The 26,935-nt window shown below is 45.4% G+C and overlaps 1 protein-coding gene across 15 annotated transcripts in view; it reads right to left on the bottom strand.

Moving 5' to 3' along the window:
- PAM (peptidylglycine alpha-amidating monooxygenase) overlaps positions 1-26,935 on the bottom strand; it is a 1,007,326-nt gene that overhangs the window by 369,901 nt on the left and 610,490 nt on the right. For all 15 annotated transcript variants that reach the window (XM_069226162.1, XM_069226060.1, XM_069226139.1 and 12 more), the window contains one exon: positions 4,710-4,793. In XM_069226162.1, coding sequence (XP_069082263.1) covers positions 4,710-4,793 — 84 coding nt within the window. The remainder of the gene's footprint in view (positions 1-4,709; positions 4,794-26,935) is intronic.

Genomic DNA, 26,935 nt, shown 5'->3' with positions numbered 1-26,935 from the left:
AAACCCATACAGTGTTTGGCTATGCTCTATGGGCTTCCCACCCCGTTCTGTTTCATGTGTATGGCCCGCACCAATCTAGATGCTGTTCCCTTGCTGTTTATGCAAGTAAACAACATGAGAGCAGCACAAGGATTGGCAAGTGCAGACAAACCTAGCATTCTTTAGGCGACAGGGGGCTGTGGCTGTGATTATAACTCCCCTGTTCCCTAACACTGCACTGGTAAGAGAGGCCTCAGGTGTGCATGTCGGGCTGAAAAAGGAAACACATCAGTCCAACCCAACATGTGGACTTCAGTGTTGCTTGCCTAGAGTCCTGCTGTCAATGAAGCCCTACCCCTACCCTGACTCTAATACAGAAAGGTACATAAATAAACTGTGGATCAAATAAAAGAGCATCGTGGTTGCAAAAATAAAATACAAATAAAAAATAAAAAATATATATATATATATATATATATATATATATATATATATATATATATGTGTGTGTGTGTATAACATTATAGGGGAAAATTACAGGGGGGTAACACTACTACTGCCCCAAAAGAGGAACCGCATCCATTAATGTAACTCAAACGAGGAGGCACCTTTTGGCCTGCAACATTCCGTACTGCAGTTTTCAGAGGCCCTTTGAATAAACTACCTTATTAGATGGGCTGAGAGCATGATGGTTTAGATATTTAGATATAATCTCCTACATGAAGTGTGACAGGAGAACAATACTTAGATACACCGCTGTAGAGCATTTGAACAATGCCCCACTCAAGTTGTCATGATGAATAAACAAAAGTATACAAAAGGTGATGGGTAGGGTACTTGAATTAATCTCAGCAAATGGCAATTAATCTGAGCTCAGTCCCTTGTTTTTATTCCCACAATGCCACCTCAGATTAGACCTAGCCACATGAAAATCAGCCTTGATCATGCACCAATAGGAATAGTTCATCCAAAAGTGCCAAGTCAGGTGGTCTCTGAACAGGTACATAAGCAACCCAAGACCTGTTTCACCCTCGTCAGGGTTTGCCAGTTGGGTGCGACGAGTATGCCCAAATATGGGTCCCCAGCTCAGTGCGAGATAAGATTCAAGCTATACCTCATTGACGGCATCAAAGTAGTCCACATTAGTCCAGGGTTGGTTGTGGTCCCTTCTGGAGAGAGCCTTGCAGTTTGGGATGGACTGTTCCCATGAGGAGGAGGTCAGTACTGTATTGTATAATGTGGGCCTTTGTCTAGAATGGAATGGTTAGCACAAAACAATGGAATGAAATGCGGCCCAAATCGATTTTCAGTGGCTGCGATTAATTCAAGCATTCTATCCATCACCTTGATGCTGCTGCATGTTAAGTAAACTATAACTATATTTACTATGTTTTTATCAAAGAAAATGGGAAATATTTTCCATAATTAATTACATTCTAGATTTCACTTGATGGGGCTCTTTTGCAACATGGATGTGTTAGTGGTCTTAACCATTTGTTTTCAGCTGCAACTATAAATATTTTTTTTATTTGTGTGTTTGGTTTACATATCACAGTGATGCAATGAAAAACATAAATTAACCTTGCCAGATAATTTGTCCAAAAAAAATGTTTCATTTAATTTGCACACAACACTGAGCACATCGCTTAATTTGCTACTACGTGTTATTGCTATGGTTAATCTGCCTATTATTGCTTCTGTTCATTTGAAAGCAATTATCACTATAGCAATTAATTTCCTTTCAGAATTACCATATAATGTAATTTGCCACTGCAATCCAGTTCACATGCTATCCTACTGTTATAGGTTCATCTTTCTAACGTGCTGGGATGGCCTCCTCTGTTTCATGTGAGAGACTGTCCAGCGTCACACGAACAGGTCCATGGTCTTATCCCACGAGCTCCAAATTTCGAGGGGCATAGTGACCGAAGAGATTGAATTCTGCAGCCGCATTGAGCCCACCTGGCACCAATAAATTCTGCATCCTGAAAAATGAGGCTAACTGTCTTGATTTGGTGAGGGTGGTGGACAGGAGATGAGAGAGGCTCCTGTGGTGTGATGGCTACTGGATTCCGTGTTCTTGGTAGCAAAGTCCGAAGAAGAGGCCACATCTGACTGACCATGCTCCACATATGGCTCCTACCGCTTCCAACGGGTGTTCATGAATTAGCATTGTACTGGCAGAAAGGTCAGGTCTTAAGCAGTGTCCACCCTTTCAACTATCTAGAGCCCAGCATCAGAGCCACTGGGGGACCAGAGCAAAGTCTGCACAGACACAACTACAGATTTAGACTTAAAGAAAAGGTTAGACATGCTGGTGCCTCAGCTATCATCTCTGAACCGAGTGATAGCCTAAAAATATCAGAAACTGAATCCTAGAAGGATTCATTCCTAGGCTTTAAGTGCCTCACACTTGAAAGGCAGTGGGGCGTTAGCTGAAGGGTTTTCAAGCTGAAGTGGGCTGTGCAGATGTAAGACAGGGCCTGCAATTTTAATTAGGCATTTCAACAATATCTTAAAATTCTGCGGATAAAACAAGTATGTGTGGGTTACTGTGGCTGGCATTTTCTTAATTCCCTCCGATGCAGCCTGATGCCAGTTAGTAAGCGAACACAGAGATGCAAAGCACTACATAATCCTGATGGGTTTTATGGTCTATACAATGTGATATAAAGCCCAGCCTTCTAGCGCGGAACCCTTTTCAGAGAGCACGGACATCTAACAAACTTATTCCACAGCCTTTTACTTTTTTGTGGCTCCGCGCGACTTTCTGTCACAGCACACATCCATGTTTAACGCGATGCAGAAAATAAAAAAAGAGAGACTCGAGGTGCCAAGTGAAGAATATTCACAGGACAGTTGGAGCGTTAATGATTTAATAAATACAAGTCGAGTCCTGCTGTGACAGAGGTAGCGCAATACCACAGCAAGAGGGGTGTACATGAAATTATATTCCTCTGGGATGAGCCACAAGTGAAGGCATCCGAACTTTCTTCTATAATTTGCTGCATCGCTTTTATCAACTCTGTGTGATGCCCAATATTCACTGTACAAAGAGCCTGGCTCAGCACGCCTGGGGCAGAACAGACAAGGATCCAGGGATGCTGCAGCATTCTCATCTGCCTCTGCTCTGACTTCTCACATTCCCAATAGCTTCCCCACCCTGTCCCTGAAGGCTGATGTCATCTGCTGAGTCTCAAACTGGCATCTTGACAACCGGTTACCCAAGACTGAGTTTAGTAAAGAAACATAGAGATCGTGCGTTGTGAAATGAATCTAAAAATCAAAATCACAGTTTTACTATAACAGTTGTTCTCTGAACAAATGCACCTGTACACATGCATCTGCAGAATGTGAACTTTACAGTGGTGCAGGAGCACACCTGCCAACACGCACAGTGCCATCGTGTGTCACACGATATCGGCTCCCTTCTTAACCCGTCACCCGGTGAAGAGCCGATTTCTCACGGTGGCAGGGAAGATGAGAAACCTTTGCTCCGAGTTGGGTTACAGCTCGTCTTTGGAGGCACTAAGCAGTCGATGTCCATTAAGCGCACTGAGAGTAACCACAACACGCTTTTGTTTGTATTGAGTGGGAGGGGGCAGAAGTGCCTCTCGTGCACTTCTTGGCATGAAGCCCCGCCGCCTCATCACACAGTTAACGTTTTTAGGTTGGCAGGTCTTCACCAGGTGTAGAATGGACATAGCTCTGCGCGACCACCACACATAGAGGAATGCACATAAGCCATACCTCCGATATCCATACATGAATACTGATACGATGCACACACTCTCGCAGGAGAAGGTGCAATGCAGGCAGGAGGTAATTATGTCCCGTGACTGTGTTTCAGGTTCCTGTACATCATTTATAGTCCCACACTTAATTTAAGGATAGGAATGAATCATTTCATTTTCTTGGTCGGCCCCGTCTGAGAGTCCGCTTAGCACACAGGTCCCACGGAGCATGGGGACCTGCCTTTACGGAGGTGCTCACCAGATGCAGACTGAGAAGCTTTGACTGCCCTGGGCTTGATGCGCAGCCTAGGCTGGATGTTTCTTGAGTTGTGCCTGGGGTGCCTGTGCAGGGCCTGCATTCGTTGTAAAGGTAAATTGGAGGGAAGAGCTGAAATACAGAAAACGCCTGTAAAATGCGGCTTTAGAAACAGGTCTTTACTTTTAGAGATTAAAATGAGGAACCTGAATCTGACACAATAAGTGCCAATAAACCAGCAGCGGAGAGGCCTCTAACAGCCCCATTGCAAGCTCCCCATTATCTTTGCAGGGAGATACCATGCTCAAATTCAGGGCCTGTATCGCACCATGAGATGAGGAGGATTACGAAATGAAAGCCACCAGAATTGGACCAGGAATTACTGAATCTTTTTTCACAGGTTTTAGCAGATTCGAGGGACTTTAACAGATATATTTTCCACCTGCTTTTGGAGGGGTGGTGGTCACCGAGTGGGGCGGGTGGTATTGAGGGGATCGGAGAAGAAGCACCCAGGGGATACTGCTCGAGGCGACTTCGAATAGAGGCCTAAAACTTCAATGCAGCCTGGACCCTCCGGTGATCAACAGAGAGACTTGAAGGTCAGTCAGCCACTGGGTCTCTCAGAAATTTGCAATTTGCAAACCATGAGTTACAAATGTGTGCGCTCCCTGCACTGAAAGAGACACTTAAAGAACAAACAATATGTATAATTATCTGTCATTGAAAGCAGTAGAGCTTACCTTTAAATGAACTGACATCACCATAGTGTACCTGGAGCACAAAATATTTGTTTCCCGATGCTCCTCCAACTTTGAATCCAACACCTTCAAATCATGTAAAAAGAGCATGTTTTAGAATTCAAAACTGTTTTTATATAACTTATTTAATATCAAGGCAAAGCAAAGGAAACATATGTATATATTCTATTTATTTATCGAGGAAAACTAAAGGTGGAAACTATTTTGACCCTTCTTCATGGTTTCTATGTTTTGGAACAACCTGAGGGCGAAAATAGGGCAGAGGGCAAGAAGTTGAAGGGATCCCTGGTCTGCTGAAGAACGCTTCCATTGGTCTGCATGCAGGGTGTAATCTTGGCACAATGACCCCCTTGTGCATGTTGATCCTTAAAAATAAAATAGTGTTACGCCTTGCCATTCTTGTAATATAAGTAATCTTAACAGAAAAGGACTCTAACTGTTTATGTCAATCATTATCCAGAATCATACAGAAGGGAAGAAGCAAAACGAAATGGTGAATATACAATTTGAAAACATAGCAGATAGTCCCATTTTGGTTCAAAGGCCATTACACACACACTCTACCCCGGTGACCCTCCTGAAGTGTGTCCCCTAACTGGTTGCCGCTATACGTCACCTACTCCCTGCCTCGTCTCCTTATTGTATTGCCTTTTTTTTTTTTTACAGCCTTTACCATTCTTTTCCTCTTGTTTCCTATTAGGAGAGAGAGGCCATGATCCAGGAAGGTATACAGGAGTGATTCTGCTGCCTACCTCCATGGACTACTTGCCTTGTTTTCTGGTTGTCCTTCTCCTGTAAAGAGCCAGTCATAATATGTAGCTATTTGGGACCTACAGCACTGGGCTAGATTAGAGTCCTTTGGTGTGCCAGCAGTGTGTGGCAGATAACATTAAGTATTCCAAGCCTGTTTAGTTGGTGATGACTGGTCTACCGGCTGGTACAATTATTTACAGGCATCCTTACTCTTGTACAAGTATGCTTACACTCCTCTATAAATTTACATGTGCCAGAAGCCCCACATACAGCTCCAAACTGTGTATTATCAAGACTCTATATACTCCTCCCTTCCTTGGGGTTTCGTGGGCCTGGCAACAATAACTACACCAATCACAGGCCTGTTGTTGAGAGAAAAAGTAACAGATTTCCTACAATATTTTGGTAATGATTACTTATTCTTCAAACTAATAAAATGCTGCAAAATGCATTTTGTGAATATTGGTTACTTTTCAACACTGGTATTTAATGATTCCCCTCTCTTATCAGAGCTGTATTGTACTGTGATTAATATGCATGATGGACAAGGTCTAGATATGGCAGATATGTCTAATGTGACTGCAAGAGGATTAACCAGTATAAGGGAGCTGTTATGCAGCCTGCATGAGATACAATTAGCTGCCGACTACTGAGTGTTAGTATTAGTGTGAGCAAGAAAGACTGCATATTAATTGACTTTACCAATAATACCGGATTAGTCAAAGGTAATTAATTCTTAACTTACCTGTATACATAAAATAGTGTGTTGGTTAGGTTGTTTATTGTAAATTCTACTTGAAGCTTCGATTATCTTTCCATGTTCTATTCTATCCCAGGATTGTGGGATTGTATAGTTATCTTGGAAATAGCCATGTTTTCAATTGTGTTCTGAAGTGTAGATACTCCTGAATGCTTCTAATCTTGGCTGGTAGTGAGTTCCAGAACTTTTCAGCTTGTACTGACAAAGCAATGTCTCCTATGAATGTTTTACAGTAAAGTGGTATGATAATCTGTGGTGCAAACCTGGAGTGCAGTGACCTACATTATCTGTATTTCTTGAATTTAATTTGATTTGTAGGTATAGTTGTCTGTGTCCTTTGGAGGCTTCACGGACAACACAGAGTGCATTCTAACAATAGGTAGCCTACTTGCAGGACTGGAGCCATGCATTCTCCAGGGTGAAGAAGTCGTCCTCTTACAGCGGAATTGTAAATTAGTTGTATTTTGTGTCTGTTGAAGGTATAGGCTGTTGGCATAGTCAAGGTTTGAGTTTACAAGTGTGGGCTTAGTTTGTAGCTTTTGTTGGTATCCAATGTATGGGAAGATGCAACACAGTGTTTTACTTGAGCAGAAGGTGCTCTTTGTGACTTTGTTGACGTGGTGTCAAGAATGGATTTCAATCCATGGTTACCTCTAGGTCTTTGACTATTTTTAATGTTTCTGTAGGGTCACAGGTTCCTTGGGCCATATGGCGGTCGGCTGGTATATTTGTCAATATCCTCATTCTCTCTCATTGAGGGGTAGAGTTTTAGTTAGTTACTCATCATTCATATATTAGTTGAATTGTATTGAATGCTTTAATCAGGTCTGCTAGAGGCTTAGGGTAAATATTGAACACTAGAGAAGATATGATGTGTTTAAAGGATGCCACAGTATTGGGTGTGAGGAGCTGATGTGAAAGGTGGCAGGTATACCACACTTTGTCTGTCTCTGAGGCAGGAAGGAGCTCTTTTAGAACATTTAATAATTCCTAGAGGATGGAGTCTTTGTGGTATGCGGTAGAATACAGTGTTGAATGCTTTGACTTAGGAGTATGCAGTAGAACACAGTGTCAAATGCTGTTTATTGGTCCAGAATCAGTAGGATAGCCCTCCATTCTTGTTCTGTCTAAGTTTTAGGTCGTCCCAAATAGACATGACGTCTGACATCGTGCTTGTGCCTAATCTGAAGTTGGAGTGTTGGTCTGACATCATGTCACTTTCTTCTGTAAATTTTGAAAGTATACACTGCTCTTTCAAATATTTTTCCTTGGAATGGGCTATTTTTGGTCTGTTGTTTGCTGGGGCGAGGTTTTTCTTTTTAAGGAGTGGTCTAATGTAGGCGGATTTCAGCTCTGGTGTAAATGAACCTAGTACCAGGAATGTGGTGAATGAGCTTCCAGTTACCTCCCCTGCTCAGGTTGTGTGAAGGGTATCTTTAACCCCTTCCCCGCCACAGACGTAATGGTTACGTCCATGGCAGCGCCCGTGTGGCGCCATGGACGTAACCATTAAGTCCTGGGCCGCTCCCCACCCCCCCAGGCCAGGGCTGAAAGGGGAATCCCTTCCCCTTTCACCCCCCCCATGACGTCAGCGCGCGATTGCGCGCTGATTTCATGAAAGGGGGAAAGACGCGCTGGAAGCCATTTGCTTCCAGCGCGTCTAAGGGAGAAGGTGAGTTTTTCACCTTCGTGCGGGGGGTGGGGGGGATGCCTCTGAAAGAGGCATCGAGGGAAAGGAAAGGGTTTTTCTTTCCCTCGATGTCTCTTTGAGCATTCCTGCTGCCCGATCGCGATTCGATCGGGCAGCAGGAATGCCCACTAGACCCCAGGGATTTGTGTATGTGTGCTTGTTTATTGTGTGGGGGAGCGACCCCTTGGGCAAGGGTCGCTCCCCTTTGGGGGCAAATGTATTTTTCGTCGTTTTTGCCCCCCTTGGGAGCAGATTGGCCCTATTTTTAGGCCGATCTGCCCCCAAGGGGGGCAGAAAGCCACTAGACACCAGGGATTTTATTGTTGGTTTTAATTTTTTGTGTTGGGGGGCGGCCCCTTGAGCAAGGGTCGCCCCCAGGGGCCCATATGTATTATTGGGCAGTTCTGCCCCACTTGGGGGCAGATAGGCCTATTTTTTTAGGCCTTTCTGCCCCCAAGGGGGGCAGAATCCCAATAGCGCCAGGGATATTATATGTGTGTATGTGTGCTGTGTGTGGGGTGGTGGCCCCTTGGGCAAGGGTCGCTCCCCCTGGGGGGCCAATGTATTTATTGTCGTTTCTGCCCCCCTTGGGGGCAGATTGGCCTTATTTTTAGGCCGATCTGCCCCCAAGGGGGCAGAAAGCCACTAGACACCAGGGATTTTATTGTTGTTTTTTTTTATGTTGGGGGGGTGGCCCCTTGGGCAAGGGTCGCCACCAGGGCCCGTATGTATTATTGGGTAGTTCTGCCCCCCTAGGGGGCAGATAGGCCTATTTTTTTTTTGGCCTTTCTGCCCCCAAGGGGGGCAGAATCCCCATAGCGCCAGGGATACTATATGTGTGTGTGTGTGCTTTGTGTGGGGGTGTGGCCCCTTGGGCAAGGGTCGCCCCCCCAAAGGGTGCAATGTAATTTAGGCAATTTCTGCCCCCCCCCCCCCCAGGGGTAGATTGGCCTATTTTTTTTTAGGCCCATCTTCCCCCAAGCAGAGAACACTAGACACAAGGGAAAATTAAAAAATGGTTGGTGGCGGAGTGTTTGTCAACTGGCGAAGTATTTGCTTTTATGATAATAACAGTTTTTCTCCTTTTTGTTCTAGTTCAAAGCTTTTGCTGACTTTGCTGTGGCTTGTTGCAGTTTTGGCAGTAGTTGTCCTGCGGTTTGCGTAGTTGCATGTTTTAGGTAAGTAAATAAATTTACTCCAAGTGAGTATTGTTGCCATGCATGAATGACATGTTTGTAGGTGGTGTACTGAATGCAGGATAGTGTGTGAAATTGTCCTTAGATTTATGCACAATGATTATTGTGTTGTTTTATGTCTAATTTGCTTTTTTTTATTTCTCTTTTTAGTGGGATATCGTTGGTGATTGCTGTGGCTGTGCAAAGTAGTTGCTGGTGAGTCAAGCTTTTTCAGGCAAGTGAGCAGTATAGTTTTTGAGTTTATAACTCTTAGTGATAAAGCTATACTTTGTTACTTATCTTACACAGTGCTGGTTGTTGGTGGTGTATTTGTCCAGTTAATTTTTGTAGGAAGGATCATAGCTAGCCGTAGGATGACCGCTCAGCAGGTTGTTAGTGTGCTTTTTGAGTCATCTTCTGACCATGAATATGAGACTGACTGCATCTGAGGCAGAGGAGGAAGTGCAGGATTCTGGAAGTGAATTTTCTGTCAGAGATGAATCATCTGATGATGAAGCCACTCTCAGTGCTGGTGAAGGGCCTGTTTTAGAGGAGGACAGTGATGTGCCAATGGTGCAGGAGCCACCGGCTGAAAGGCTTCCCATTGGAAGACCTGACACATGGGTTGCACCAAACATGGAGCAGCCACAGTTGCCTGCGTTTACTGGTTTTCCAGGGTGTCGAGTTAATACGGAAAACTTTTTGCCTGTCAACTTTTTTGAGTTGTTTATGGACGATATATTTTTGGAAGAGATTGTTGAGCAGACTAATTTGTATGCAGAGCAGTTTTTGAGGGACAACGCTGCCAGACTTAGGCCACACTCTAGAGCTAGCCGGTGGATTCCCACAAATCTGGAAGAGTTGAAAAGGTTCTTGGGTTTAACTTTTTTGATGGGGCTGATCGCTGTCTTCATATTGGTCTACTAGTCCCTTGATGGCAACTGCTATATTTCCTGCCATCATGAGTCGTAACCAGTATGAGCTTCTTCTTCGGATGTTGCATTTTGTAGATAATGCTTTAGCCTTGCCACGAGATCATCCTGATTCTGACCGTCTTTTTAAGATTAGACCTGTCCTTGATCATTTGGTAGATCGGTTTTCAGAGATCTATGTTCCAGGGAAAGAAATATCTGTAGATGAGTCTTTGGTCCTGTTCAAGGGTCGTTTGGTTTTTAGGCAGTACATTCCTAGCAAGAGGGCACGGTATGGAATTAAATTGTATATGCTGTCAGAAAGTAGTACAGGATATGTTTATAATTTCCGGGTCTACACTGGTAGGGATTCCAATATTGACCCCCCTGGTTGTCCACCCACTTTTGGAGTTGGCGAGAAAATTGTGAGGGAACTTGGTAGACGACTGTTTAACAAAGGTCACCATTTATATGTAGATAACTTCTACACTGGAGTTCGGTTGTTCAAGGAGTTGTTCAGAGTGGACACTGTTGCTTGTGGCACAATCTGCTCTAATCGGAAAGGCTATCCAAGAGAGCTTGTCTGTAAAAAACTTGAGAAGGGATAGTGCAGTGCCTTGCGGAATGATGAGCTGCTAGCTCTGAAATTTGCAGACAAGAGGGATGTATACATGTTAAGCACCATCCATGATGAGAGTACTTCACCTGTGGCTGTTTGGGGTCAGGTTGCCGAAGTGCGCAAACCTGTGTGCATCTTAGACTATAATAAGCACATGGGTGGTGTTGATAGAGTAGATCAGAGGTTAGAACCTTACAGTGCTGCTCGTAAGTCTTATGTGTGGTATAAGAAATTAGCGGTTCACTTGTTCCACTTGGCAACTTTTAATGCTTTTGTTGTGTTCAAGGATAGTTCTCCAGAGTCAAGGATGACATTTGTGAAATTTCAGGAGTCTATCATAGCTAGCCTTGTTGTGCTGGAACAGGCAAGAGTTCCTAGAGAAGCAGTGGTGGAGGACGTGGCTAGATTGAAAGATCGTCACTTTGCTGAGCACATTCCTCCCATGGCCCAAAAAAAACTTTCCTGCTAAGAGATGTAGAGTCTGTGCTCGAAGAGGTATCAGGAAGGAGACTAGGATGTACTGCACTGATTGTCTTTCAAAGCCTGGGCTGTGTGTGGGTGGCTGTTTCAGGAGCTACCACACAGAAGAATTATTGGGAAATTCCGTGAGCGTAAACTGCTGTTTTATATTTTTATATGTTCGGTTTCACGGTTGGCATTAGTCATGTATTCAGTTAGAGCTTTTGTGTTTGTAGTTTTGTACTTATTTATGATTAGTGGTTTCTTTGTTGTTTAAAAACAAAAAAAAGGGATGATATGTGTAGGGTGGCGCTTGGCTGGCGGTGTGCGTGGGGTGGCGCTTGGCTGGCGGTGTGCGTGGGGTGGCGCTTGGCTGACAGTGTGGGTGGGTGGGGTGGCGCTTGGCTGGCGGTGTGGGTGGGGTGGCGCTTGGCTGGCGGTGTGCGTGGAGCTTGGCTGGTGGTGTGGGTGGGGTGGCGCTTGGCTGGTGGTGTGCGTAGGGTGGTGCTTGGCTGGCGGTGTGCGTGGGGTGGCGCTTGGCTGGCGGTGTGGGTGGGGTGGCGCTTGGCTGGGGGTGCGTGTGGGGCTTGACTGGTGGTGTGGGTGGGGTGGCGCTTGGCTGGCGGTGTGCGTGGGGTGGCGCTTGGCTGGCGGTGTGCGTGGGGTGGCGCTTCGCTGGCGGTGTGGGTGGGGTGGCGCTTGGCTGGCGGTGCCAGCCAAACGCCAGTCCACACACTCATCAGCTGGTGTGAATGCTGTATCAGGCATGTGGGCGTATGAAAGTGATGGGCCCTTGACTGGCGCTGTCTGTGGATGCGAGTCTTGTAATGTGCTGGGCCCGTGGCTGGCGGCGTGAATGGTCTTGTGCTTGTCATGTATGAAAGGTGTGTGAATGGACTGTAAAGCGGTCGGTGCCTTGTCGTGGCTTTACAGCTCACGAGCTGTGAGTCATTGGTTCAGTTTTTTGGCCTTTCAGTTATTACCAGTGCATTTCACTTTTGTGAAATCTCTTCTTAATAAAATTTGATCTACTGAACCATCACTCACCCTCGTGCCAAATCCAACCAGTATGTGTGGTACAAATGACAAAACCTGCTCCGCTGTAATCAGGCGTCGCAGCACACTTGAGACACGCTAGGTGTCTCAGGTGGGACCCCGATGATGAAGCATGCTACCAACTTGGTTGGTGGGTGAGGGGTCTTTTTCACATAACCTAAGTGCGTTTCTTTTCACAATTTTAGTGTTTGGCACATCACAGACGTATGTGGACACATCAAAATGATATATTACAAAACTACCTGTGTTTGAGGGGGAGGGGCCACCTGTGTTTTTGGTCCTGGGTGCGGCCTTCATCTAGGGAAACCTACCAAACCCAGACATTTTTTAAAACTAGACACCCCAAGGAGTGCAGGGAGATGTGGCTTGCGTGGATCCCCCAACATTTTCTTACCCAGACGCCTCTGCAAACCGCAAAATTTGCTTAAAAAAGCATATTTTCCTGACATTTGTTTGTACGATCACCGCTCCAGCACAAATTACTACTCCCCAGTGTTCCCCTCAGTCTCCCAAGTAAAATGACACCTCACTTATGTGGGTCCCCAAAGCAGAGTCAGTCTAAAGATGTATAAAAGAATATGTCCTTATAAACGCGCTGTGCTATCCCCTCTATCTCTACAAGTTTTGGGCCTTATTCTGTTGCAGGCACCTGGCCCACCCACACAAGTAAGGTATCATTTTTACCGGGAGACTTGGGGGAACGCTGGGTGGAAGGAAATTTGTGGCTCCTCTCAGATTCCAGAACTTTGTCACCGAAATGTGAGGAAAACGTGTTTCTTTAGCCACATTTTGAGGTTTGCAAAGGATTCTGGGTAACAGAACCTGGTCAGAGCCCCACAAGTCACCCCATCTTGGATTCCCCTAGGTCTCTTGTTTTAAAAAATGCACAGGTTTGGTAGGTTTCCCTAGGTGCCAGTTGAGCTATAGGCCAAAATCCAAAGGTAGGCACTGTTTTCTATGAAAAAATGTGATGTGTCCACGTTGTGTTTTGGGCCATTTCCTGTCGCGGGCGCTAGGCCTACCCACACAAATGAGGTACCATTTTTATTGGGAGACTTGGGGGAACGCTGGGTGGAAGGAAATTTGTGCCTCCTCTCAGATTCCAGAACCTTCTGTCACCGAAATATGAGGAACATGTGTTTTTTTAGCCAAATCTTGAGGTTTGCAAAGGATTCTGGGTAACAGAACCTGGTCAGAACCCCACAAGTCACCCCATCTTGGATTCCCCTAGGTCTCTAGTTTTCAGAAATGCACAGGTTTGGTAGGTTTCCCTAGGTGCCGGCTGAGCTAGGGGCCAAAATCTACAGGTAGGCACTTTGCAAAAAACACCTCTGTTTTCTTTAAACAAATGGGATGTGTCCACGTTGTGTTTTGGGGCATATCCTGTCGCGGGCGCTAGGCCTACCCACACAAGTGAGGTACCATTTTTATCGGGAGACTTGGGGGAACGCTGGTGAGAAGGAAATTTGTGCCTCCTCTCAGATTCCAGAACTTTCTGTCACAGAAATGTGAGGAAAATGTGTTTTTTTAGCCAAATTTTGAGGTTTGCAAAGGATTCTGGGTAACAGAACCTGGTCAGAGCCCCACAAGTCACCCCATCTTGGGTTCCCCAAGGTCTCTAGTTTTCAAAAATGCACAGGTTTGGTAGGTTTCCCTAGGTGCCGGCTGAGCTAGAGGCCAAAATCTACAGGTAGGCACTTTGCAAAAAACAGCTCTGTTTTCTGTGATGTGTCCACGTTGTGTTTTGAGGCATATCCTGTCGCAGGCGCTACGCCTACCCACACAAGTGAGGTACCATTTTTATGGGGAGACTTAGGGGAACGCTGGGTGGAAGGAAATTTGTGGCTCCTCTCAGATTCCATAACTTTCTGTCACCGAAATGTGAGGAAAATATGTTTTTTTAGCCAAATGTTGAGGTTTACAAAGGATTCTGGGTAACAGAACCTGGTCAGAGCCCCACAAGTCACCCCATCTTGGATTCCCCCAGGTCTCTAGTTTTCAAAAATGCACAGGTTTGGTAGGTTTCCCTAGATGCCGGCTGAGGTAGAGGCCAAAATCTACAGGTAGGCACTTTGCAAAAAACAGCTCTGTTTTCTGTCAAAAAATGGGATGTGCCCACTTTGTGTTTTGGGACATTTCCTGTTGCGGGCACTAAGACTACCCACACAAGTGAGGTATCATTTTTATCGGGAGACTTGGGGGAACGCTGGGTGGAAGGAAATTTGTGGCTCCTCTCAGATTCCAGAACTTTCTGTCACCGAAATGTGAGGAAAATGTGTTTTTTTAGCCAAATTTTGAGGTTTGCAAAGGATTCTGGGTAACAGAACCTGGTCAGAGCCCCACAAGTCACCCCATCGTGGATTCCCCTAGGTCTCTAGCTTTAAAAAATGCACAGGTTTGGTAGGTTTCCCTAGGTGCCGGCTGAGCTAGAGGCCAAAATCTACAGGTAGGCACTTTGCAAAAAACAGCTCTGTTTTCTGTGATGTGTCCACGCTGTGTTTTGGGGCATATCCTGTCGCGGGCGCTAGGCCTACCCACACAAGTGAGGTACCATTTTTATCGGGAGACTTGGGGGAACGCTAGTTGGAAGGAAATTTGTGGCTCCTCTCAGATTCCAGAACTTTCTGTCACCGAAATGTGAGGAAAATATGTTTTTTTAGCCAAATTTTGAGGTTTGCAAAGGATTCTGGGTAACAGAACTTGGTCAGAGCCCCACAAGTCACCCCATCTTGGATTCCCCTAGATCTCTAGTTTGCAAAATGCACAGGTTTGGTAGGTTTCCCTAGGTGCCGGCTGAGCTAGAGGCCAAAATCTACAGGTAGGCACTTTGCAAAAAACAGCTCTGTTTTCTGTCAAAAAATGGGATGTGCCCACTTTGTGTTTTGGGACATTTCCTGTCGCGGGCGCTAGGACTACCCACACAAGTGAGGTACCATTTTTATCGGGAGACTTGGGGGAACGCTGGGTGGAAGGAAATTTGTGGCTCCTCTCAGATTCCAGAACTTTCTGTCACCGAAATGTGAGGAAAATGTGTTTTTTTAGCCAAATTTTGAGGTTTGCAAAGGATTCTGGGTAATAGAACCTGGTCAGAGCCCCCACAAGTCACCCCATCTTGGATTCCCCTAGGTCTCTAGTTTTAAAAAATGCACAGGTTTGGTAGGTTTCCCTAGGTGCCGGCTGAGCTAGAGGCCAAAATCTACAGGTAGGCACTTTGAAAAAAAACAGCTCTGTTTTCTGTGATGTGTCCACATTGTGTTTTGGGGCATATCCTGTCCGCTAGGTTTACCCACACAAGTGAGGTATCATTTCTATCGGGAGACTTGGGGGAACACAGAATAGCAAAACAAGTGTTATTGCCCCTTGTCTTTCTCTACATTTTTGCCTTCCAAATGTAAGACAGTGTGTAAAAAAGACGTCTATTTGAGAAATGCCCTGTAATTCACATGCTAGTATGGGCACCCCGGAATTCAGAGATGTGCAAATAACCACTGCTTCTCAACACCTTATCTTGTGCCCATTTTGGAAATACAAAGGTTTTCTTGATAGCTATTTTTTACTATTTATATTTCAGCAAATTAATTGCTGTATACCTCGCATAGAATGAAAACCCACTGCAGGGTGCAGGTCATTTATTGGTTCTGGGTACCTAGAGTTCTTGATGAACCTACAAGCCCTATATATCCCCGGCAACCAGAAGAGTCCAGCAGACGTAACAGTATATTGCTTTCTAAAATCTGACATTGTAGGAAAAAGTTACAGAGAAAAATGTAGAGAAAAATTTATGTTTTTTCACCTCAATTTCAATATTATTCTTTTTCAGTTGTTATTTTCTGTAGGAAACCCTTGTAGGATCTACACAAATTACCCCTTACTGAATTCAGAATTTTGTCTACTTTTCAGAAATGTTGCGGTTTTTGGGATCCAGCATTGGTTTCATGCCCATTTCTGTCACTGACTGGAAGGAGGCTGAAAGCAAAAAAATCGTACAAATGGGGTATGTCCCAGTAAAATGCCAAAATTGTGTTGAAAAATTGGGTTTTCTGATTCAAGTCTGCCTGTTCCAGAAAGCTGGGAAGCTGGTGATTTTAGCACCGCAAACCCTTTGTTGATGCCCTTTTCAGGGGAAAAAAACACAAGCCTTCTTCTGCAGCCCCTTTTTCAATTTTTTTTTAAAAAACCGAAATTTTCACTGTATTTTGGCTAATTTCTTGGCCTCCTTCTGGGGAACCCACAAAGTCTGGGTACCTCTAGAATCCCTAGGATGTTGGAAAAAAAGGACGCAAATTTGGCATGGGTAGCTTATGTGGACAAAAAGTTATGAGGGCCTAAGCGCGAACTGCCCCAAATAGCCAAAAAAAGGCTTGGCACCTGAGGCAGAAAAGGCCTGGCAGCAAAGGGGTTAAAGATTATTGGAGGTGCCAGGTCTGAAGGTTATCCTGATGGTCTGCTTGCAATGATAATGTCAAGGAATTTGTTTCCTGAGAGGTTATTCAAAGTATTTAGTGGGAGGAAATTGCTTTTGTTTCTTTCTATGGTGGTTGTGTCATGTTTTGGGATGATGATGTTGTCTGTGTTCTTCTTAAGGTAATTTTCTATCTTGCTAATCTTTGACATCAATTCCATAGAGATTTTTCAGAGCAGTCCTGCGATTGTGGCATGTTTGTGTTTTGGTCCTCTAGGTTGTGGAGTTTTGCTAGAAAGTTGTGGGGACCCTTAGAAGGGCACTCGGCTTCAGTTATGCCTTTGCCTCTCTCCCAGTGCTTTTTTGTCTTCTTCATTTTCTTTACCTAACTTCCCTTTTTCAGCTGCATATCTCTAACACACCACATTGGTGTTCTTCATACTGGGAATCTATTATGGACTGTCCCTCATTGTGAAAAGAATTTGGGGTCCTTATCTCAGATTGCAGAGTTATGGAATCTCTTTGACATCATTAGCCCCTGGTGGCTGGTTCATGTTCTAGCAGAACCACTAACGTTTGGGTCTTTATGGGTTGTCAATGTTTAGAGATCATAATTTCTCATTTATGGAATAATTATGTGGTTTTCTGATTTTACTATTCCTTGCTTCTCTTGTGGACATCTGCCCGGTATCCCTTACGGTGAAAACCAGACCTGGAAATACATCTGGTCTTCAATCTCGATTGGTAATGTATGTTATATGTGAAAGATAACGATGTTTGACTTTACTCTTGATAACTTGGGCTTTAAACACCATTATTAATGTGAATATTAATTTGCATATGTGATTTTGTATCTTTTGTAACTCTGGTACTCTGCCGCTTTTGGATACTTTGGGTTATTTTCAATTTTAATTGGATATAATGATTCCAATTGAATGCTGTTATATCTTTGTTTTGATCCAGTATCTTTTCTTTCTTCATTTAATCCTATTTATCAATATTCTCTCTCATTTTTCATTTGTTTATATTTCCTCCTTTTTTTTTTTCTGATCTAAATTGTTTGCATTATGACCCCTGTTTGGTTCACTGCACTTTTGTCACTGTGCCACCTATGTAATGTTCCTCTCTGAGTTAGTTTCACCCTATATGATATACCTAAATAAAATGACAGCTCCTCACACTGCACACCAGTGCATGCTCCTCATGCTTTTTTCATGTGTGCATCACACCTGCTCTGGAGGCTGATGGGGGAGTTTAGTTTGTATGACAAGTCAGCAACTGTTCCGCTATCCAATGAGTAAGCTGCAAACATGCCAACAGTGATGGTTTATTTTTTCAAAAAAGCAAATTCATATTTACTGAGCCCCTCTCTAGCTCTCCTTCCTCCTCTCTCCATTATATAATAACTTTCTTCTCACTATTTAATTCCTGTTCCCTGTCTCTATGGTTCTTCTTCTGCTGTCTTCCTATAGAATCATCTTCAAAAACCTTTCAGGGTTATACTTTTAGTTGATCAATGTATTTCACCCTTACTTGACTTCTATCTTCTACAGCTCACTCCTTTCTCAGTGCTCTTTTTCTGTAATCTACTGTGTTTTATTTCTTTCTTTCCTTTGCTTGTCTTACTTTATTTCTCACGCCCTCCATCATATTTTGCTCGCCGGTTTCTCATTCTGATTTCTCATTCTTTTAAACAGTATTTGCATTTTAGAAACAACGATCTACTTTTTACACTCATAGCGAAAACCTATAGGTGCAAATCTGTAATTTGAACCCATGGCCCTTTTCCCCACTTTCCCTTTCTTGCTGCACATTTAATGTCAGGTTTCTATTAAAACCCCTGTGCTGTTAAAGTTTACTAATAAAGTATCTTTGTTTAAACTAATGCACCTATTGTTGTCCATTTCTGGTGGATTATTGAACAGATCGCTCAGATATATTAATTCACAGATGTGCTGACTTTACACTTGTTCTACACTGCCTAAGGATTTTGTTTATAGTTTAAACCGGCCATGTGTACTCACCAAAACTCATAAGCTAGCATGGAAGGACATCGTGATGCCAGGCTGGCGCGCCCTATTTCACTATTGTTAGGTTTCTGAAGAAGCCTCTCTTGCAATAAATGATTCAACCAGTCACTTCTTGTTCCCAAAAACACACTGTCAAAAGCAACTGTTTCAGACGTTTTGGAGTCCAAAGATAAGGGGGCATCAGAACAATTAGGAAAAGAACCCGGCAATGGTTATTAAAATATACATGGAACCTAGCAACGTGGTTATGAATATGGTAATCTGTTCTTCCTGTGTCAACAGACATCCATCGCTGTCAACTAACAGTGACCACTAAAGACTGACAACCTGTCTTGGCTTATTACTCGTGCATATTGACACGCTCGATAAGGCTATCTTTCTGGCAGTAAAAAGCAAAGCTCGGAAAGCCACAAAATCTATTTTCTTTCACCTTCATATGTCAGCTATGGGCTGTCAGTTTCTTATACTCAATTTACTACACCATTCTGAATTAATGATGAAATAAATATGTTGCCTTACAGCAACAGACAGGGTTAAATAAGTTTTGACAAAAGAATACTGAATTATTAGCTAGACAACTCTAAAAAATATAAAGATTTTTTTGCACTTCATGGCGAGGAAGTACTCTCTCTAAAACATTAGTTGAGTGTGCAGAACAGAACATCTATAAAATAACAAAAGCTATGAAAACACACTCACGCACATTCAAACACAGACATACACACAGACAATCCTGTTTGTAGTCACTGTTGTCGCAGAAACACAGGACAAGCCCACGCAAATCTCTCACCATAGGCCAGGTACGTTTTTTCACTCCCAAAAAATATTATTTTGCCACCTAGGTCGTCACATACCTGTGCAATGGTTTCTTGAGTGATGCTCCCCACCAGCAGCCACCATAGAGCACCACTGTTGTGCCCTAAGCATAGAAAAGCTGAAGGTTCTGACCAGATAAAACAGGAATTGGGAAAGTCAGATGATCATGTGAAGACTGCATGTGTGTGTGTGAGGGTCAAGAGGTAGTGACATTTCATCCCAACCCTCTAGACTCTCTTTGTGCCCAGGCCCAGGACTCAGAAAGAAAAAGCCGGGACACTTGATCCAAAAGAACTTGCTAAATCACCCAGAATGCAGTGGGATATTTTTAAGTGCAATGATAAGAGGTCTGATCCCTGAACACACCTATGTATATGTGGGGGATCGGTGTGTGATCTGGGCTATAGAGAACACGGACGCAGATTGGTTTTAACCCTTAACAGGGATTTTATTGATTTATTTTAAGTTCTAGGAGAGGTGGAAAAATATAATAGAATGGTAGCTTTTCTTTTCCTTCCTTTGTTTATCTTCCGCCAGTCTGTGGAACCTCCAAGGTGGTTAATGGTTTCCTTTTCTTTTTCTCTTTCAGGTGGCGAGCTCCGGGTGTCCTCCCCTTGGCACCACGATTTCCCTCAGAAGAACAAAAGAGGATACAGCAGGTAAGTGGGACGGTATTTCTTGGTCTCCTGATTTTGGGTTTAGTGTGGGGAGGGGTGGAGGTGTGAGGGAAAAAGGAAGGGAACAGTTAAGCAAGCAACTAATACGAGTTGTGGTGTTTTTATTTTTAGTGGGGTGGTTAGGGTTTTGTGAGGGGAGGTGGTTCTGAGCTCTCTTTAAGGTCGAGTGGTAGGGTGCCCTGGGAGCTTCCCCAGTCCTTAACCTCCTGTATTTTACCACCCTCTTTCCCCCTCTCTCCCTCCCCTTCTCTCTCCTTATTGTGACTGCCCTTAAAAAGGGCACGTACCTTGTACAGCCACGACCCTCCTGGGCCGTGGCAGGCTATCTCGTGTCCTCTCTGTCTTTCCGCTCCGGCCGTCTTCTTCTGGTCGGGGTCTGTCCTTGTCTCCTGGTCTCCTCGCGCTGGGGATCCCTGGCTCCGTTTTACGCTCGCCGCGCTCGATCGCGGCGTCTTCCTTTTTTAAATCTTCGGCTACCCGGAAGTCCGGGGCCGATTGCCGTCTCCGCCCCCACGCGTCTCCATGACGACGTGGGCGGAAGCGGGGGAAGGCGTCAGGCGAACGCCAATATTGTTTATCCGTAGGCGAGGCGAGCAACGCCCGCCTACACACCCCTTCCCATGAACGGGACTGGTAGAGGACCGTGGAGTCTGGACAGCGGGAGAGAAAGCCAGCGGGACACTGACGTGCCCCAGGGATATGACGGACCTGAAAGGTAAAGGGTTGTAATTCAAGGAACCAGCGTAATACTCGGGAATTGGTATCCTTATGGGAAGACAACCATGTTAAGGGGGCATGATCAGTGTAAAGGATGAAAGGACGCCCCAGGAGATAGTATTGTAAACACTCTATCGCCCACTTTATGGCAAGGCATTCCTTCTCGATGGAAGGATAGTTTAGTTCCCTAGGTAACAACTTCCTACTGATATACACAATTGGGTGATCGTGTCCCTGTTCGTCTGGCTGTGCTAATACGGCCCCCAATCCGACATTTGAAGCGTCGGCAAAAAGATGAAAGGGTCTGGAAAAATCGGGACATCGTAATACGGGTTCGGTAGATAGGGCTTCCTTGAGCCAGTGAAATCCCCGGAGTTGTGCGGGGGAAAAAGGAGGGAGGGCGTTTGAGTATTGCTTCTTTAATAGGTCAGTAAGGGGGGCCGTAATAGTCGAGTACTGTGGTATGAACCGTCGGTAGTACCCTACCAGCCCCAGAAAGGAACGGAGTTCCTTCTTAGTCTTGGGAATTGGTATTTGTCTAATGGTGGCTACTTTATCTTTTTGTGGACTCAATACTCCCTTACCGATGACATAACCAAGATAGGAAATCTGGGTCTGTCCTAGGACACATTTTTTTGGGTTGGCGGTCAGGCCTGCGGCTGCCAACGCTGAGAACACTTTTTCTAGGTGTAGGAGATGGTCTGGCCAGGTAGAGCTAAAAATGACAATGTCGTCGAGATAGGCAGCCGTAAAGTCATGGAAGGGTCTCAAAAGACGATCCATCAATCATTGGAACGTAGCCGGGGCACCATGAAGGCTGAATGGGAGGACGGTAAATTGATATAACCCCGAAGGGGAAACGAACGCTGTCTTCTCTTTGTCTGAGGGAGCTAAGGGAATCTGCCAATATCCCTTCGTCAGATCAATAGTGGACATAAAACGGGCTTGTCCGATTTTTTCTAACACCTCATCCACCCGGGGAATGGGATAGGTATCGAAAAGTGATAACTCATTGAGTTTCCGAAAATCGATGCAGAAGCGGACCGAACCATCCGGTTTCGGCACTAGCACTATAGGAGAGCACCATGGGCTGGTGGACGTCTCGATAACCCCAAGAGATAACATTTTTGTTATTTCTTCCTCGATAAGGACTTTTCTCGCTTCGGGGATGCGATAGGGACGTTGACGTACAATTTTGCCCTCAGGTGTTCGTATATGATGTTGGACCCAAGAAACGGGCATGACTTTGGATTAGCTCCATTATTTGCCGTGTCTCTATCTGAGAAAGGGACTCATTGATCCTGGGAAGTTTTTGTGGGTCTAATTGGGAGATGGGACATAGTTCTAACGCTAGTGGTTGACTCGGGGTGATCAGGTACCCCCTTGCAGGTGCATTGTTGCCATTTTCCGGGTCTTCCCATTTCTTTAATAGATTGATGTGATAAATTTGGGTTCGTCTGGGGTGGGTATTTAGGTCCACCAAATAGGTAACCGGTGTGACCGCTTTTATTATCCGATACGGCCCTTGCCATTTGGCTATTAGCTTATGTTCCGAGGTGGGTCGGAGGATTAACACCTTATCGTTGGGTTGTAGTACCCGTAGTTTGGTACCCTGATCATAGTAAGTTTTTTGATTGTCTTGGCCTTTCTCTAAATGTTGTCTTACATCCTCCCACACTGTCTGGAGATGGGCTTTTAATTTGTGAATATAGTCTAGGATGGGTAGCTCCTCGTTATTCTCCTCTTCCCATAATTCCGCCACCATGTCTAGTAAATTTCTAGGTTGTCTCTAAAATACAAGTTCAAACGGGCTATGTCCGGTAGAGGACTGCTCGTGTGTTCTTATTGCATACAACACTAGGGGAAGTTTTTGATCCCAGTCTTTCCCCGTTTCGCTCACTATTTTCCTCAAAAGGGTTTTGATCGTGCGATTATATCGTTCCACTAAACCATCCATTTGTGGGTGATATACTGATGTCTTGATTTGGCGAACCCCTAGGGACTTAAATATCTGTTTCATAAGTCCAGATACGAACGGTGTTCCCTGGTCGGTAAGAAGTTCTTCAGGGAAACCCACTCGGGCAAAGAATGTTATCATGGCTTGTGCAACTGCTTTAGTGGTGATACTGGTGAGTGGAATTGCCTCAGGATACCTGCTTGCATAATCTACTAGGACGAGAATATGGGTGTGTCCTTTACTGGATGGCAGAAGGGGCCCAACTAGGTCCATACCGACACGTTTGAATGGGGTATCAATAATCGGTAATGGTCGTAACGGGGCTCTCCTAATGGCTCCTGGCTCTACCAGTTGACATTTTGGGCAGTGTGCACAATATCGCCGGATATGTGCATATACTCCGGGCCAGTAAAACCTTCTCAGTAAATATTCTTCGGTTTACTCCCGGCCACAATGACCTCCCCCCGGTTGGTTATGGGCTAGGAAGAGTACCTGTTTTCTGTATGGTTCGGGGAATATGAGCTGCCTTTTTTCCCCATTTGCGCTGGTGGTTACTCTATACAGCAAGTCCTTGTGTACCAAGAAGTAGGGACCTACCTCTCCAGTAGAGGCATTTTTGGCAGTATTCCAGGCATTCACTAGGGTAGGATCTTCGTGTTGACTCATTCTAAAAGACATGGGGGCAGTGTCTATATTGGCCACCAATCTCTCCTCTTCTTTTCGGTCTTGTTTGGTTGCAAATTTAAGTTTCTCTGCTCTCCTTTCCTTCCGGGTTAACTTTTTCCTTGTGGGGGGGCTACATATGGAGTCATCCCAGAAAGGGGCCGTACCCCACCACTCATCTACCGGATTATGCTTCCGTGTTTGATCCAGAATCTCATAAAATCTCTGGCAGTCAGTACCAATAACGCACTTCTCTATTAAGTTATCCATGAGCCCCACGGAGAGGGGGTCAAGGTGAGTGTTCCATTCAATTTCTACCCTTGCAAGGGGATACTGAGCACGGTCTCCATGAATACAACATATTGTTACCCACTGATCGTCAGTCGTTGTTACAGGGTGTATTATACTACGACGGATTACCGACTGACTGCATCCGGAGTCAATCAAGGCCATGACCGGAGATCCATTTATCCGAAGGGGGTGTTTAAAGGACACATCACTTTTTCCAAGGCACAGGACTCTTCCTAGAGTAACACCTATTTCCATCGGCTCTACCCCCTCATGTTTTTTTGGACATCCGCGGGCGATATGACCCCACTCCCCACAACTGAAGCACTGAGGTTGTTGCATGGGACTTCTCTCCGTACTCCGTGAGGGTCCTGATTCTTCTGTTGTTCGTCTGGGAGGAAAATGAGGAGGCGTTATAGGCATTTTCCCCAAAGGTCGGGCTGGATGAGGTTTCACATCCACCGACCTATGGTAGGCGCATGCCAGGTCGACAGCCGTCTCGGTGTCTATTTTTGGGTGCTGCCTTATCCAGTTTCGGGTGCTGGTCGGCAGGGAATCCAGGTACTGTTCTAGGATTATAACCTTGATAACGTCCTCACGGTCAGTCCCTATGGGTCCCAGCCATTTTAGTCCCAGGTCCTTCACCCGATAATAATAGGTCTGTGGGTCTTCATTGGGGCCCCATTTTACCTTTCGGAATTTTGCCCTGTAATACTCAGTGTCATGTCCCACACGCTCCAAAACACTTTTCTTTATCTCAGAGTATGGGGTGATGCCACCCGGATTGGCAGCCTGATAAGCAGATTGAAGAGTGCCTGTTAGGAGGGGGGCAATGTATTGGCCCCACCGGTCTTCAGGCCATTGAGCGGAGGAGGCTACTCGTTCAAAGTTCGTGAAAAAAGAATCAGGATCTTCCCCCTCCTGACACTTTTGTAATACCGAACTTGGCACATTTAAATGCACCTTGCTGGCAGCGATGGTGTCGGTCAGTTTTTTTAAAGCAGTCTCATGGACCAGTTGATTACTGGCCATGATAGTCGCCTGACTTTTTAGAGCGGATTGCAGGGCCTCTCTGTCCTCGTTGGCATCTCTTTGTTGCGCTTCCCACACTAGCTGGAGGTGGCGCTGACCTTCCGCAAGTTGTTTAATCATGTCCTCGAGACTGGGTTTGGCCTCCATTGTAGAACTGTCTCTATATGCCCGTCGGGACGCTGATCCCACTTCTGACACCACTGTGGGGGATCGGTGTGTGATCTGGGCTATAGAGAACACGGACGCAGATTGGTTTTAACCCTTAACAGGGATTTTATTGATTTATTTTAAGTTCTAGGAGAGGTGGAAAAATATAATAGAATGGTAGCTTTTCTTTTCCTTCCTTTGTTTATCTTCCGCCAGTCTGTGGAACCTCCAAGGTGGTTAATGGTTTCCTTTTCTTTTTCTCTTTCAGGTGGCGAGCTCTGGGTGTCCTCCCCTTGGCACCACGATTTCCCTCGGAAGAACAAAAGAGGATACAGCAGGTAAGTGGGACGGTATTTCTTGGTCTCCTGATTTTGGGTTTAGTGTGGGGAGGGGTGGAGGTGTGAGGGAAAAAGGAAGGGAACAGTTAAGCAAGCAACTAATACGAGTTGTGGTGTTTTTATTTTTAATGGGGTGGTTAGGGTTTTGTGAGGGGAGGTGGTTCTGAGCTCTCTTTAAGGTCGAGTGGTAGGGTGCCCTGGGAGCTTCCCCAGTCCTTAACCTCCTGTATTTTACCACCCTCTTTCCCCCTCTCTCCCTCCCCTTCTCTCTCCTTATTGTGGCTGCCCTTAAAAAGGGCACGTACCTTGTACAGCCACGACCCTCCTGGGCCGTGGCAGGCTATCTCGTGTCCTCTCTGTCTTTCCGCTTCGGCCGTCTTCTTCTGGTCGGGGTCTGTCCTCGTCTCCTGTTCTCCTCGCACTGGGGATCCCTGGCGTTTCCCTGGCTCCGTTTTCCGCTCGCCGCGCTCGATCGCGGCGTCTTCCTTTTTTAAATCTTCGGCAACCCGGAAGTCCGGGGCCGATTGCCGTCTCCGCCCCCACGCGTCTCCATGACGACGTGGGCGGAAGCCGGGGAAGGCGTCGGGCGAACGCCAACATTGTTTATCCATAGACGAGGCGAGCGACGCCCGCCTACAGTAGAACATTGGGTTTGGAGTGAGATTCTATGTTCTGCTACTAGACAAAGATGAATAATAGCTCTAGCATCAGGAAGACAGTCACTGATTAACTCCAGTCAATAATCAAACACCTAATTGTGGGCTACTTGTAACCAACATTCAGCTTTTTAGTGAGGTCAGTGCAGCTGGAGTTTATATTGATATTTAACACCTCTGCTATTCTGTTGCAGGGTATTTGAGCATAAGTTATCTGTAATGGCCAAACTGCTTCATGATGGAGGCTATACAAGCTAGGTCGAACACACACAGAATATGTGTGTTGTGTTTGCTGTGTGGGCATTCCCACTGGCCGAGAAAGACATCTGATGGAATGCTGGGATGTGCTGATGCAGACAGGGCACAATCACCTAGAGAGAAGGAACTGGAGAGAAAGAGGGGTGGAGGGACCAGTTAAGAAGAGCTGCATATTTTGAACAGCTGTAGCCAGATTTTTACCTGAAGGCATATTGTGGTAGTGTTCCTATGGGCTGACTCACCAAATCAGATTTGCCTACTACTTTCTGCTACCCAGGGCCAGCTTTAGGGCGGTGCGAGCGGTGCAACCGCACCGGGGGCTGACCTCAGGTGGGCGCTGTCTTTAGCAATAACCCAGAAGCTCGGGAATTTAAAAGCACCTGCTGAAAAGTTCCTTGTGCGTCCAGCCTTCAGGAAGCAAGAAAATAACAAGATACCTCTTGTGATTAATGTTCCTGCTAGGGAGAGATGGGAGTTTTGTCAAGTGGCAGCTTTGGCTCGCCATAAAGCAGCGTAGAGGGTTAATATGCCTGCTGCAAAGACAGAACTATATTTTATGTGGCTAGATGGGGGGGATTAGTAAAGCTTTCCTTTACAAGCGCTTTTAAAACAAATGTATGTGAAAGGAGGGCTTTGGAGTGATGAGGGGCACATTTGCTGGGTGGTAGTGAGAGAATCCGAGGAAGTGGTCATGGGTTGGAGGGGCGCCAAAAAATATTGATGCCCAGGGCGCGACCAGTGTTAAAGCCGGCCCTGCTGCTAAGAGGGCACCCCCGTGCACTTCAGCCTCCTGAGATGGGTGCT

The sequence above is a fragment of the Pleurodeles waltl genome, chromosome 1_1 (genome assembly GCF_031143425.1).
Source record: "Pleurodeles waltl isolate 20211129_DDA chromosome 1_1, aPleWal1.hap1.20221129, whole genome shotgun sequence".
Classification (NCBI taxonomy): domain Eukaryota; kingdom Metazoa; phylum Chordata; class Amphibia; order Caudata; family Salamandridae; genus Pleurodeles; species Pleurodeles waltl.
Note: the sequence above shows the minus strand (reverse complement) of the source record. Positions and strands in the feature narration are given on the sequence as shown.